This window comes from Bubalus bubalis, chromosome 24 (genome assembly GCF_019923935.1).
Source record: "Bubalus bubalis isolate 160015118507 breed Murrah chromosome 24, NDDB_SH_1, whole genome shotgun sequence".
NCBI classification, from domain to species: Eukaryota; Metazoa; Chordata; class Mammalia; order Artiodactyla; family Bovidae; genus Bubalus; species Bubalus bubalis.
The window spans coordinates 15316088-15330706 of NC_059180.1; the positions used below are offsets into that span (position 1 = coordinate 15316088).

The window sequence follows — 14619 nt, forward strand, 5'->3', positions numbered from 1 at the left end:
TATGCAGTGTCAGGCACGTAATTGGCACTCAGACTGTTGAATGAATGGATGAAGGGGTAGTAGAACAGTTTAGAACCTGATAGTCTGGCGAGGGAGACACACACACACAGCGTCCCAGGGACGTCCCCACGCGCAGCGGTCTCACACGGGACATTGACCCTCTCGCGCCCCCTGGCGCCCACGTGGCTTGAACGCACGGCCGCAGCCCCGCCGCGCGCGTCCAGTCGCCCAGCTGCCCCCAACCTGCCTCTCGGCGGCAGGCAGGGGGCGCTGCGCGTCCGGGTGCCCCGAGGGGGCGGGCCCGGTTGGGGCGGGGCCGGCCGACTTCCAGGCCTGGGCTCTGGCCGCCCGCGCCGCCCGGCCGCTCCGGGGACGGGCCGGGGCGGGGCGCGGCGGCAGGAAGCGGGGCGGGGACTCGCGGAGGCGTTGGGGGAGCGAGGGAGGGCGCGACCAACTCCCGGAGGGACGACGGGCTGAGAGAGCGGCGCCCCGGCCTGGCGCCGAGCCTGAGCCCGCCGGACGGGAGGCGGCCCAGCCGCGGGCTCGGCCTGGGCCCCAGCCCCGCCAGCATGGCCGGCCGGACCGTGCGGGCCGAGACCCGGAGCCGGGCCAAGGATGACATCAAGAAGGTGATGGCGACCATCGAGAAGGTCCGGAGATGGTGAGCGCTGCCCCGGGGCCAGGGACGGGACCCGGTGGGCCACTCCTCCCCCAGATAAGTCTACCCCCGCTTCGCCAGCTGTGGCCCCCAGCTGTTAGGTGTGCCGCCCAGCTGCGCGCCGGAGCTGCGGGGCTCTATCTTCCTTCTGGCTACACCCTGGGGTCTACAAAGCGTGTTCCCCAGTCCTGCCCTCCCGAAGCTGGAGCCCCCGTTTATGCCCCGCCCCCTGAAGCTTTGACACTCCTCCCGCGAGTGTGCCCGGGGATCTTCATTGCTAAGGTCCCCAGCCGGCCTCAGAGTCCGAGCTCTCCATGTGTATACCCCAGGGGTCTGCAGAGCCGCGACCCCAAGTCACACTCTCTCTAGAAGCAACCCCCCCCCCCGCCCCCCGCCGATCTGTGCCCTCGGGTTTGCAGGGTTTCTCCAACTATGTCCTCTTAGCAAAAGTGCCCCTTCCATCAGGGCATCACCCCCATATCTCGGAGTATCCCCAGATGTGTCCCGCCCCCGGGGTGGCCCTCCCCTCAGGCCTCTCTGACCCAATCCCCCACTGTCCCACAGGGAGAAGCGCTGGGTGACTGTGGGCGACACTTCCCTTCGTATCTTCAAGTGGGTGCCAGTGGTGGACCCCCAGGAGGAGGTGAGCAAGTCCCCCCACTCCCCCCACCCCCGTCCCAGGCCCTTCTTCTGTGTAACCTCGGGCAAGCCCCTCCCAACCCTGGCCTCCACCTCCAGTCTCCACTCAGAGCTCAAATGCAGGAGCACAGACAGATGTTAACAATTAATAGCAACTCCTCCTCTTCCCCTCCCCCCCGACCAGACCTCGGTCCCCTGCTGCCCTCACCTCCCCGGTTCAAGAACTAACCCAGCGTGCACAACCTGTCACCTCATGCAGGGCCTTCCGCTTCTCTCTGCCTCAGTTTCTTTATTTGCACAGTGGGGGCTTGGCAAGTGCTAACCAGAAAGCTGCCTCTGACCCTTAGCCCTCTAACCCCCAGGAGCGCCGGAGGGCAGGTGGAGGGGCAGAGAGATCCCGAGGCCGGGAGCGGAGGGGCAGGGGCGCCAGTCCCCGAGGGGGCGGCCCTCTCATCCTGCTGGATCTCAATGGTAGGTAGGAATGCTGGGATGTGGGGGCTGTGGGCATTAAGGGAGGGGACTGGGGCCTCAAGCCCAACCCTTTCGGCTTTTTCCCCCACAGATGAGAACAGTAACCAGAGTTTCCATTCAGAAGGCTCTCTGCAGAAGGGCACGGAGCCCAGCCCTGGGGGCACCCCCCAGCCCAGCCGCCCTGTGTCACCTGCTGGACCACCGGAAGGGGTCCCAGAGGATGCTCAGCCCCCACAGCTGGGCCAGGAGAGAGGTAGGACCAGGCGCCTCGCAGGAGCCCTCTCGTCTGAGCCCTCTCCCCTCCAAAGTGGGAGCCACCAGCTTGCCCCTCTGCCAGCCCTTCCTCCTAAGATGCTTCCCTGAGTTCTGTGGAAAGTCACCGCCCTTCCTCTAGGGACAGTCTCTCCTTCTCTGGCTTCTTAGCTTCTGTGGATAACTTATCACTGTCTGAGATTTTCATGTAGATTTAGCTTTGTACTAGTTAAATAGCTTTCTTTCCCACATCATGTCAGCTTCCTGACTGTTGGGCCCACGTTGACCTTGTTCACTGGTGTTATCCTCAGAACACCATGGAACACATAGTAGGTGCTCAATAAGTATTTGCTGGGCCTTCCCTGGTGGCTCAGTCCATCGGGTCTCAAAGAGTCAGACATGATTGGTGACTGAACAACAGCAGCCCTGTTAGCTCAGCTGGTGAAGACTCCGCTTCCAGTGCAGGAGACCCTGGTTCAATTCCTGGGTCAGGAAGATCCCCTGGAGAAGGAAATGACAACCCACTCCAGTATCCTTGCCAGGATAATCTCCTGGACAGACCGGTGGGCTACAGTCCATGGGATCCCCAAGAGTTGGACACGACTGAACATGCATGCACGGTAAAATAATTGTGATAATCATGAGTGATTAATAATAAGTGGTAATATAACTGCTAATATTTACTGAGCTAAGCACTTTCCATGTTTTATCTCATTTAATCTTCACTACAACCCTATGAGGGTTATGATCTCTATTTATAGACGAGAAACCAAAACTCAGAGAGTTTAAGTAAGTTACCTAAGCACACATAGCCAATGAGCTAGGATCTTGGGCATGAGTCCTCCTCATGTGTCTTCCCCTAGAGTCAGTCCCCTGTCTGGTCAGATTCACTTCCCCCGTGTGTTTGCCTTCCCCTGCCTCCCCAGCTTTGTCATCTCTCCCACCCACACCTGGCTCCAGCCTCCGGGATCTCCCCTCCTCCAGTCGTACCCCCAGTAAGCACAAGTTTGACAAGGTTCTTTTCCTGCAGCAAAGCCTTCAGTGACTCTCTATGCCTTTGACTCCTCAGCCTGGCACTCGGGGCCCTTCATGAACTGTCCCCTGCTGACCTCATTGTTCCCATAGAAGAACACCCTGATTTGGGCCTATGTTCCATGTCTAGATAATACCACACACTTTTGTACCTGTACTAATATAAAAACAATAATTCACATTTATCGAGCACTTACTCTGTGCCAGGCCCTGTGCTAATGGCTTTTCCTGTCTCATTTAATCCTTACAACAGTCTTGTGTGGTAATTACTATGCATGTGGTGTAGTCACTCAGTCGTATCTAACTCTTTGCGACCCTTTAGACTTTAGCCCACCAGACTCCTCTGTCCATGGGGATTCTCCAGGCAAGAATACTGGAATGGGTGGCCATGTCCTCCTCCAGGGGATCTTCCCCACCCAGGAATTGAACCGGCATCTCCTGTGCCTCCTGCTTTACAAGCAGATTCTTTACCCACTAAGCCATCAGGGAGCCCAGTCATTACTAGAATCATCCCCATTTTACAGACAGGAAAACAGGCTTAGAGAAATAAAGTTACTTGCCCAAGGTCAGAATTTTAACCCAAGTAGTCCAACCCCAGGCTTCCCAGATGGCTCACTGGTAAAGAACCCAACTGCCAATGCAGGAGACATAAAGAGACATGGGTTTGATCCCTGAGTCAGGAAGATCCCCTGAATGGGGGCATGGCAGCCCACTCCAGTATTCTTGCCTGGAGAATCCCATGGACAGAGGAACCTGGTAGGCTACAGTCCATAGGGTCGCACTAAGTCAGACACAAGTGAAGTGACTTAGCACCCACGCACACACGCCCGGAATCCAACACCCAGATCTGTGCTTGCCAAGCTTCTGTTGCCTCTACCTGAAATGTACTCCAGCTCCGCATTTGTCTACCTGATCAAATCTACTCACCTGTCAAGATCCCACCTACATGTCCTTCCTGTGTTTTCTTTCTGGGTTGCAGCCAGGGATCTGGCTCCCCACTCAGTGCTCCCACAGCCCACAGGCTTATGTGACTCGTGGGTTTCCCTCCTGGTCTCTGCAGTGGCTCAGGGAACGTCTGTTAATTTCATGTTTCAGATCCTGGGGGCATACCTGCGGGCAGCACGGATGAACCCCCCATGTTGACCAAGGAGGAGCCTGTTCCAGAATTGTTGGAGGCTGAGGTGAGAGTGGCCACCTGGACTCCCAGGTCTTGGAGGGAGTGGGGAGCTGTGGGGTCACTAAAAGCTTGAGGGCTGCACTCTTGAGGTCAAGGTGGGAAATGTAGGCCTTGGATACAGCTAAAGGCTGGGTTCTTGGGACTGAAAAGAAAAGGGTGTTTTAGAAACAAAATCCTACAGGCTGGATGGGGGCTAACTTGAGACCATTAAAAACCTGAAAAGATCGTGGTGCACCTTCAAGTTTTTTTTTTTAATCCTAAGTATGTAACTTAGCTTTAAAAAGTCTCCCACAAACTTCTGACTTTTCCTACAAGGACTACCGTGTAATACGTTTTCCAGAATTATCAACTTCTTTCCCCCAAAACAGTGTTGTTGTTTTCCTGCGCCTTATTATTCTGCTTCCCAGGTGGCGCTAGCGGTAAGGAACCCACCTGCCAATGCAGGAGACATAAGAGATCTGGGTTCGATCCCTGAGTCGGGAAGATCCCCTGGAGGAGGGCATGGCAACCCACTCCAGTATTCCTGCCTGGAGAACCCCATGGACAGAGGAGCCTGGTGGGCTGTAGTCCATAGGGTTGCACAGAGTCGGACACAACTGAAGCGACTTAGCATACACACACTTTGCGTCCTGGGGCCCCAGCCCTTGGCTAGACTCCCGAGTCCGGGAAGGGAGTGGAGTGGAGGCTTTGGAGAAGGCAGGGCTAGGAGCCTGCACTCTTGGGTTGGGGTGGAGCTCACGCCTGTCCACCCTTCCTCTCCAGGCCCCTGAAGCTTACCCCGTCTTTGAGCCCGTGCCATCTGTCCCTGAGGCAGCCCAGGGTGATCCCGAGGACTCGGAGGGCGCCCCCCCACTCAAGCGCATCTACCCAAATGCCCCTGACCCCTGAGAAGCCGGCCTGCCTGTCCTGTCGCCCCGGGGGCCCCTTTGGCTTTTTACAAATAAAGACCCTTTTGTAATTTTGTGTCATGTCGTTTCCCCGTCAGGGCTGGGGAGGGTCTTTGGAGACAGTTTTGTCTCATGCTCCAATTCTCAGAGGGGGTCACTGAGGCTCTAAGAGGATCTACCTATAGCTACACCCTGAGTCAGACATGGAAGGGGGGTTCGAGCCAGGACCCTGCCTCCCCTACCCTCTCTCCACTCTGTCTTGTCCCCCTTACCTTTGACCCTGCCTTTGGCTGTCCTGCTCTTGGGAATCCCCAGGACCCCTTTTCTTCCTGCTCAGCCCTGCCCAGGCCCAGCAATTACCAAAGCTCTGGGCTGCTAGGAGTGTGAGTCCCATTCACACACAGGAACATGGAGGCCCCGAGGGATTTTGGGGCCTGCGATGACCCAACATGTTCCCTGCCCTGAGGAAGCTACAGTCTGGTGCCTCCCTGCCTCTGGTCAGCCATTCCTCCGGTGGACCCCTGCCCACATTCCTAGTGGAATCTTCCTTGTCCTCATCTCAATGGCCACCTCTTCCAGGAAGCCTTCCCTGACTGCAGGCTTAGTTTCTCCCACCGTTTGGGCCCCCACACCACCACCCCGTGTGTTTCTCTCCCTTTGTCTCAGTATTGATCAGGGTGTTGGGGGACAGTAGGTTTGTACATCTGTCTCATCCACTAGGCTGTGGGCCGCTGAGAGCAGAACTTGGTCCCAGCCATGCCTAACAGCACACTGGGCATAGAACAATCATAGTAACTATTTGATGAATGAATGAATGAGCTGAGGCTTTCCAGGAAGGCTTCTCTGAGGAGGTGGCACGTGAGCTGGACTCTGAGCCATGCACCTCAGCATGGTATATCTGAAGTCAGAAGTCCTGGCTCTGTTACTCACTAGCCCTATGGCTCTATGCTGGGCTCCTTTCCCTCTCTGAGCTGTAGTTTGTTCATCTGAGCAATGGGGACAATAGCTAGGCCTCATCTGCTGCAGTGGTTTGTGAGAACCTTCAAATAACGTAAGAAACCTTCACTCTATGTCTGCCAGAGAGTCAGAGTCAGAGTCCTGTTTTTAACAAACGAGGAGACTGAGGTTCAGAGAAGACCACATTGAAACTTTAAAGAACTTTTTAAAAAATTTCAGGGTATTTCCTGATAGCAGCTGAAGTAGTAATACTATTTGAGCCGGGCTGGCCAGGGGAGCCAGGTGTGCAGTGATGTGGTGTATTCATTTTTTGTTGTCGCCTAACAAATTATCACAATTTTAGTAGCTTAAAACAACACAGATTTATTACCTTAGCATTCTGGAGGACAGATTTCCAAAATTACTCTCAGTGGGTTAAAATAAAAGTGTCAGCAGGGGCTCATTCCTTCCAGGGCCTATAGGGGAGAATGTGTGTGCTTGCCTTTTCTGGCTTCTGCAGTCCACCTGCAAGTCTTGTGGCCCCTGCTGCATCTTCAAATCCATTAGCAAGAGTAGCATCCTCCAAACTTCCTTTCTCTCTCTGCTTCCGTTGTCACCTTTTCTTCTCTGACTCTCCTGCCTCCCTCTATTAAAGACTCTGGTCCTACGGGATAATCTAGGATAATCTTACCATCTCAAGATTCCTAATGTAATCACATCAGCAGAATCTTATTTGCCATGTAAAGTAACATCGTCACAGGTTCCAGAGATAGGGCATGGACATCTTTGGAGGGCCATGCATGTGGTAATAATCTCAACCGTTTTGGGGATGTGTGGGTCATCTCATGTATCACCCCATGGGGTAACCAGAGTGCTCTGTAAAGTGCTTTGTATGGATTAGTACAGTATTAAGGCTCAGAATTGGGTTTGAATCTCAGCATTTCCATTCATTCTCTCTATGACCTTGAGCAAGTGATGTAACCTCTCTGTGCCTCAGTTGTTTTATCTGTACAGTGGAGATAATAGTAATATCAGCCTGGTGAGATGATTGTGAGGATTAAATGAAGGGATATATGGAGAAAGAGTTCTCGGCTTGGTCCATAGTAAGTGCTCAATAAATGGCTTTTGTTAGCCCATGTTATAGATGAGAATGTTCAGCAGTAGGGGTAGAGGGCAGAGACTCACTTGCCAGTGAGACTGGGAAAGAAGTTATTTCCAAGTAGCCTTGAAAGGCTAAAGTTTGAGTCTCCCCCATTCCTATCCTTCTCCTGGCCCAAGGCCTCAGGCTCTGGGCATCTGTCCCTTGGCCCAAGCCTGCCTGCACCCTTTCTGTAGTCTACTCTGTAACTACTCTGTAACTTTAAAAGCCACCTCTTCCATAGGCATACCCCTGATCATCCCCTTGCCATGCCCTCCCTGCCCCCTCCCCACATCCACACTCTCTTTTTGGAAATTCTTCACCCTTGGCTCTTGGGCCCTAGCCTCCAGTGCCCCACCATTCTTTTCCTCTATGTCATTCTCTCCTTTTCCTAACCCCTAAAATATCCCTCATGAACATTTCCTGACCTAGCTCTTTTCTTCATAAAGACTCTGCTTGAATTAAGGTTCCCAAGTCTCTGTCTTCAAGTCATGCTCCCACCTCCAGACTCAGGGCCACGTACCTTCAAGGCGTCTCCCCTGGGATGCCCCACAGGTCCTCAGCCTCATCCTCCTCCCAGCTTGTTCCCAGCATGCCTCCCTGGGGTTCCCCAGAAATGGCCCACAGTCCCAGGAGTTGGCTAAGGTGGGAGCACCCAGAAGTCAGAGTCAGCATTCGATGAGGCACTCTGTCTCATGAAGTCTCTGTTCTAAATAATCTTCCCACCTTCTGGCCCTTTGTTTTGAGGGTGCTTCTCAGTGAGTTTCTCTGCTTTGCTTTTGCCCATCACCCATCCATTGTCTACTCAGCTGCTGATTATAGCAACATATATTTATTGTGCGCTTACTGTTTGCCTGGCACTATTCTAGGCTCTGGGGATACAGCATGGACTTAATGGAAAATAAATCTTTGCTTTCATGGACCTTATCTTCAGTAAATTAGATCTTATGTAGAAAATTATAAGTACTTTAGAAAAAATAGAGTAAGGGAGGTGGGGAAAGAGGAGACTACAATTGTGAAATCAGAAATTCAGGGGAGGCCTTATGGAGGAGATATTTGATGAAAAGTTTGAAAGAAGTAAAGGGGAGAGCTTTGTGCTTACCTGGGTGAAGAACATTCCAGAAAGAGGGAATAGCCAGTGCAAAGGCCCTGAGAGGGCACATGGCTGGAAATGAGATCAGTGCCTCTGGAGTGGAGGGATGGAAGGAGAGAGGGGTGGGAAGTGAGGTCGGGTCAGGTAGGGCCACAGAGGCAAGTCAGTCACATAATGTGTCATTCAAACTTATAATAGGATAAAAGGAGATGTATTGAGTTTGCCAATAAGTTTGAGTTTTTCCATAATGTTACAGATTATGAATCTTACCCAAATGAATTTTTTGGCCAACCCAGTATTAACAGTTATACCCAGATAACAGATGCAACCTGGGATAACTAGAGTGTAAGGTCATCCTTCTTGGAGGCCATTGTGAGGACCTGGCTTTCACTGTCGCTGAGATGAAAAACCATTGAAGGGGTGTGAGCAGAGCAATAACATGATCAGATTTAGAGGATTTTTTTCCTCAATATTTTATTATATAGAGTTTTAAAGTTTACAGCAAAATTGGAAGACTTGTACAGGTAAAACTGATAACACCTACCACCTAGGTGCTCTAACATTTTACTATCTTTGCTGTACCACATATCCTTATCCACCCATCCATCCATCTTTCTTATTTTCTTTATACATTTCAAAATAAGCTGCACAAAATGGCATACTTCCCTCTCAACACTTCGGCATATATGTCAATTAAAGTCCAGTGTTGAGTCCAGGTTTTTCTTTTCCTTTGAGGCAAACTATCCATATAGCAAAATGCACAGGTGTTAACTGTGCTTCAGTGTTTCAACAAATATATAATCTGCATAATTAAGCCCTTATCAACGACATCACTGTCTCCCCCTGGAATGTTTCCTGTTGGCTCTTCCTTGTCCCCAACTCCCTAGAGGCAGCACCATTCTAATTTTGTTTTTGATTAGGTTAACCTGTTCTTGAACTTCACATGCATGGAATTTTATAGTAGGCACTCCTTGGTGTCTGTTTTCTTTCATTCAGCATAATGTTTTTGAGAGTCGTCCACACTGTTGCTTGAATCAGTGGTTTGTTCCTTCCTATTGCTGGGTTATAGGCTGTACACTTGGCTTTGACCGGGAGTGCTCTGCCGGTCAAAGACAGCAGATGGTTCCTAGTCCTCTCGCTGTTTCTAGCTCCCTGTACAAGTATGTCAAGGCTGGCACTCAGAACCCTGGATAAGGGCATCACAGAGAGATGGATAGCCTTTTCTCAGGGCCCTTTCTAGAATATCTGGGGGCATCCGTCCCCAGACAGAACTATATCAGAGGTAGAATCTAGGGTGACCAAGCATTCTGGTTTGCCCAGGACTTTCCGCTATGTTAGCCCTTCAAGTGCCATTCCCAGGAATCCCTCAGTCCTTGGCAAGCTGGGATGGTTGGTCACCCTAGCAGGATCCCACCACTGCCCCTTGAGGCCCAGGCCCTTCCTCACTACACACTACACGTCCTTCCTTCTAAGGGCTGATTTTCCTTATACTCCAAACCGTTCTGCTTCTCCCTAGCTCTAAAACTTCACTTGGCTCCCCCGGGCTTTGTCTGGCAACCCAAAGGATATCCTCAGCCTACAGCAGTGGTTGTTGGAACCACCTGGGAACTTTTGATGCCTAGCTTCTAGCCCCAGACATTTTCAGTGGTATAGGGCACAACTTGGGCATCAGCTCCACAGGTGATGCTGATATCCTGCAAAGTTTGGGAACCAGTGGCCTGTGGCTAGGACTTCCCTTGACTTACATGGTACTGAACGTGTTGCCAGCACTTAAAATCAAGTGATTTCATATAAAAATCTGGACTCCCGGCCTCCTTTGACAAAGCAGATGCTCCGAGACTTAGAGTCTGCTAACAAGGATGGTCATCACCCAGGGGAGCAGAGGGCTGGCTGCCCATGGAGGCAGAGCATGTGCTCTTCAGTCCCCGCAGTCCCCATCACCCCTCCATGCCTTGCTCTGCTTGTTCGTGCTCACTTGCATGGCCAGCAGGCCAGTTTGAACTCTCCAGCCTGGTCCTTGCTCACCTCCTCAGCCTCTTCGTTTCTTCTTCCAGGGTGCTTACCTCATTCCTGACCTGCCATGTGGGCCTCGTGGTGCTCTTTCCCACCTACCTTTGCCCATGCAGTTCTCCCATCAAACTCCTTATTGTGGCAGACCAGGCCCTGCTCAATATGGCTCTGCTCTCGCTTGGGCTTCCCTGGTGGCTCAGCTGGTAAAGAATCCACCTGCAATGTGGAAGACCTGGGTTCGATCCCTGGGTTGGGAAGATCCCCTGGAGAAGGAACAGCTACCCACTCCAGTATTCTGGCCTGGAGAACTCCATGGACTCTATAGTCCATGGGGTCCCAAAGAGTTGGACACAACTGAGCGACTTTCACTCACTCACCTCTCTCACCCCTCTGCCTGAGCTCTCTACCATCTGACCCATGAACACACAGAAGCTGACCAAACTAGTTCTCATCTTAGCCCTTGCTCTTCCCTCTGCTAGAGAAACCCTTCGCTTCCTCCTCTTCTCTTTCTTCCTGGCCAATGCCTACCTATCTTTCAGGCCTTGGCTTAGCACTCACCTCCTTCAGGGAGGTTCTCTGATCCTCAGAGTAGGTCAGGTTCTGGGTTAGTCACCATACTTCCTCTTTCACTTGACATCTCACTTCCTGTGCTAAAGTAAGGCCACGTTGTTCATTTCTGTTGCAGGGCCTTCTGTAGTGATTGGTAAGTAGTAGGTGTTTGTTAGTGATCAGTGAATGAAAGACCATCTCCCTTTCTCCATTGGTAAATCCTACTCCTTTTCCTGTTACATTTCTACTATAGCATTCAACTCTGTTCTCTTGGAGACCCATAACTTTACTGAGATCAAATGATCCATTGAGTTTAAGCTCAGGTCCTTCTCACAGTGGGCTCAGAGGGTCCCAAACCCATCCTGTGATTGTTTGCCCAGTTTCAGAATGCATATCTGGAATTGGCATACTTAGCAATGGGTAGACTCTCCAAGTCAGTTGAAGGCAGGGCTGTAACTGGTTGGTGACCCCCAGCTCCCTGCACAGGGCAAGTGCAAGGGCAGAGCACAATAACTTACTCTGTTCTCTTGTATTTGTCTGTTGGCAATGACTTTTCTGCCTGTCCCCTCCTTTGTTGCGCCAGTCAGCTCTGGGATGCAGCTGTGGTGATGTGAAGGGTTCAGGACACAGCATAGGAATGGAGGTATTCTGGATTCAGGTGATTGGTACTGTGTGATCTTGGGCAAGTCATTTCCCTATCTAGACCTTAGTTGTCTCATCTGAAACATGGAGCCAATATTATCTTTTCCGTATACAGTAAGTCCCCTACATGAGAACCTTCAAGTTGCGAACTTTCCACGATGCAAACATGTTCGTATGTCCAGTCACGTAAGTTAGTTCACGTGTCTGGTGTACACTGTCACGCGCATCTTCTACAAGTGGTTGTGCTTTTGTGTATTTTACTGTACAGTACTATACAGAGTACAGTAGAACAGTATCTTTATTCCAAGCCCAGGATACCCAGAAGCAAGTGTACAAGCAGCAGCAGTGTAGCTGCTAAGAAGCACCAAGTGATAACGATGGAAACAAAAGTGAAAATAATTGAGAGTGGAGCGAAGTGAAAAGATTAAAACATGAGTCATTCAACCATCAGCAGGATTCTAAAGAACAAGGACAAGATCATGGAACGTGTGAAGTGAAGTCTGCTGTGCCGATGATGTCAACAATAATGTCGAAGAAGCATGGAAAATTGATGGAGGAGATGGAGAAACTTCTCAGAGTGTGAATGCAGGATCAGCATCAGTGTCTAATCCTCCTCAGCTTAATGCTGATTCAAGAGAAAGCTAAAAAGCCTTTATGAAGGCTTGAAGAAGAAACAGGGCAAAGAATCAGAGGGTGCATCTTTAATGCCAGCTATAGTTCAAGGCTACAGTCAACCTTCACAACGGAAAAGTGGTGAGGCCACGAGTGCAGATATGGTAGCTGCCTGGGAACTTCCTGAAACCCTTGGAGAAATTATTGTACTGTACTGTACTAATGAAGACCTGATGGAATTAAAGGCTCAGAGGAAGGATGAAGAGAGTCAAGAGGAAGAAGAAATAACAGAAGAACTGAAGCGATTCACCATGCTGGAAATGACAAGATGATTTTATTTGAGGAGGCAGTTTTAGTTTTTGAGGCATAGGACCTGAACGTAGAATGGTACATGAATGTTGTTCAGGATGCTATCCAGCACTACTGGGTCATCTAATAATGAGAGAAAAAGAGCTGCTACCCAGTCCATCACTGGATTGTTTTTTTTTTTTCAAGAGGGTAGATAGAACTGAATCCAGCAAGGAACCAGAACCTGTGCCATCAACGTCAGGCATGAGTGAAATTGCAGCTTGCTCTCCGTCTCCTATTGCTGACGATCCTTCAATTCCACCGTCTCTCACATCCTCTCCCCAATCAGTAACTCTTCCTACCTGTTCACTGGATGCCAGCCCCTGGATGCCAGCTGCTGTACTGTACTTTTCAAGGTACTGTACTCTAAGATTAAAAATGTTTTATTTTTTTGTATTTGTTTTTTATGTATTATGGGTGTGAAAAGTATAGAAAAACCTGTTACAGTACAGTACTACTGTAGCTGATTGCATTAGTTGGGTTCCTAGGCTAACTTTGTTGGACTTAGGAACAAACTGGAGTTATGAATGAGCTCTCCTAAGGAACTGGTTGGTATGTAGGGGACTTACTATATATATACCAGGAGCAGAGTGAACCAAGAGCAGATCATGTACCCTGAGAACCTATATAGAAACCAAATTTTTGTAAAGTGAATAATATTTCGAACCTTTAAGTTTTAAAATCACTGGTAGGATTGCAAGCACTCTAGGAAATTTAGGAAATGCAGTGCCAAAGAAAAGAAAGTAAATGTCCGTTGTATCGATAATAACCTCAGCTGAGATTTTACTGTATCTATTTTAAGATATGGTGAGGGAACTGGAGCGAGGCGGTTGGAATCAATGAAGACAGGCTTAAATGGGACACCGGGGGTCTGGTTCAGCTGCCGAGTGACTTCAGTCGCCTTGTCTGTAGAACTGGATCCACAGGCCGTGCTCCCCTCACTGCCTTTGGTGAAGCTTCCTGGAAACAAAGGAAGGCAGCACGCCTTCCAAACGGCCGACAGCCAGGAAAGCGCGCCGCGGCGTCGCAAGGGTTAAGGGCACAGAGCGCAGAGCCCGGCATCCTAGAGAGGCCGCGGGCGGACTTCCGGCGCCGGCGCTCTGGGCGCGGTTTCTCCCTGGGTTGCGGGGAACTAGCGGAGGTGTGTGTGTGTGACTGGTGCTCTGTCGGAGCTGCGGCAGATCAGGGTCACCGAGGCCAAGCCGTGCCGACGCGTCCCCTTCCTCCGAGTTCCTGACCAGCATCTTCTCCTGGGGGCAGCATGTGAGGCACTCTGGGCCTTTAGTCTCCATGGCTGTAATGCCGGCATAAGGATCCCGGGACTAGCCGATCACCGTTGGTTTTTTTCTAATTACTTACCCCCAGGGAAACTACTATATCCCCATTATCCTCAGTCCAGCATATTTCCCCTCCTTACTACAACTTCGGGAGCATGTTCTCATTTTACAAGAAAAGTGAGGTTCAGGGCGATTTTCTCCACAATCATGATGCACGACGGTGGCGGAGTAGGGAGGATATAAACCAAGTTTTTGCGACTTGAATGGCAGATCTGTTTGGGGAAGTATTAACTAATACTGAGTGCTTACAACTAGAATCTCTTCATAAAGGGGCAAAAGCTTACCACAGGGAGATGATGGGGGGTGGTACTCACAGATCTGTCCGAGTTAAGTAATCGTGAGTTATAATAGTGGTCCTGGTTCACGTATCTTTGCATCCTTTACCTCAAGGAGAAAAAATAAATAAAATTTAGCAGCTTTCTCTCTTAAAAAACAAAAGTATACACACACACACACACACATATTTATTTATTTATTTATTTACTTACTTACTTACTTACTTACTTATTTGGCTGCCCCAGGTCTTAATTGTGGCACTTGGGATCTTAGGTTTTTCTTGCCACATGCAGGACCTTTAGTTGTGGCATGTGGGATCTAGTTCCCTGACTAGGGATCAAACCCCAGCCCCCTGCATTGGGAGTGTGGAGTCTTAGCCACTGGACTGCCAGGGAAGTCCCACAGCATATACCATACAATCTGCCCACTTAAAATAGATAAATCAGTGGTTCTTTTAAGTATGTTCAGAGTTGTGCAATTCTCACCACAGTCAGCTTTAGAACATTTTTCATCACCCTCAAACCATACCCATTAGCAATCATCCCATTCTCCTCCAGCCCTA

The 14619-nt window shown here is 50.4% G+C and overlaps 1 protein-coding gene and 1 long non-coding RNA gene across 2 annotated transcripts; one reads left to right on the plus strand and one right to left on the minus strand.

Annotated features, from left to right (window-relative positions):
• Positions 1 to 349: 349 nt before the first annotated feature.
• On the plus strand, positions 350 to 5187 carry BCL7C (BAF chromatin remodeling complex subunit BCL7C). Its single transcript, XM_006070592.4, has 6 exons — positions 350 to 661; positions 1223 to 1301; positions 1660 to 1768; positions 1860 to 2021; positions 4148 to 4233; positions 4992 to 5187. The coding sequence occupies exons 1-6, from the start codon at positions 570 to 572 to the stop codon at positions 5115 to 5117; spliced, it is 654 nt and encodes a 217-aa protein (XP_006070654.2). The 5' UTR covers positions 350 to 569; the 3' UTR covers positions 5118 to 5187.
• Positions 5188 to 12929: 7742 nt separating this feature from the next.
• LOC123465354 lies at positions 12930 to 14165 on the minus strand. The gene is made up of 2 exons (XR_006640584.1): positions 14096 to 14165; positions 12930 to 13404 (listed from the first exon to the last, which is right to left on the minus strand). It is a non-coding gene; the product is annotated as an uncharacterized LOC123465354 (long non-coding RNA).
• Between the last annotated feature and the right edge of the window lie 454 nt (positions 14166 to 14619).

What these genes read in the sequence shown, in the direction of transcription:
- BCL7C (XM_006070592.4), top strand. Translation starts at nt 570, where the DNA reads ATGGCCGGCCGGACCGTGCGGGCCGAGACCCGGAGCCGGGCCAAGGAT. An exon ending in ATCGAGAAGGTCCGGAGATG is followed by an intron (nt 662 to 1,222) that starts GTGAGCGCTGCC and finishes ACTGTCCCACAG; the next exon opens with GGAGAAGCGCTGGGTGACTG. An exon ending in ACAGCTGGGCCAGGAGAGAG is followed by an intron (nt 2,022 to 4,147) that starts GTAGGACCAGGC and finishes TTCATGTTTCAG; the next exon opens with ATCCTGGGGGCATACCTGCG.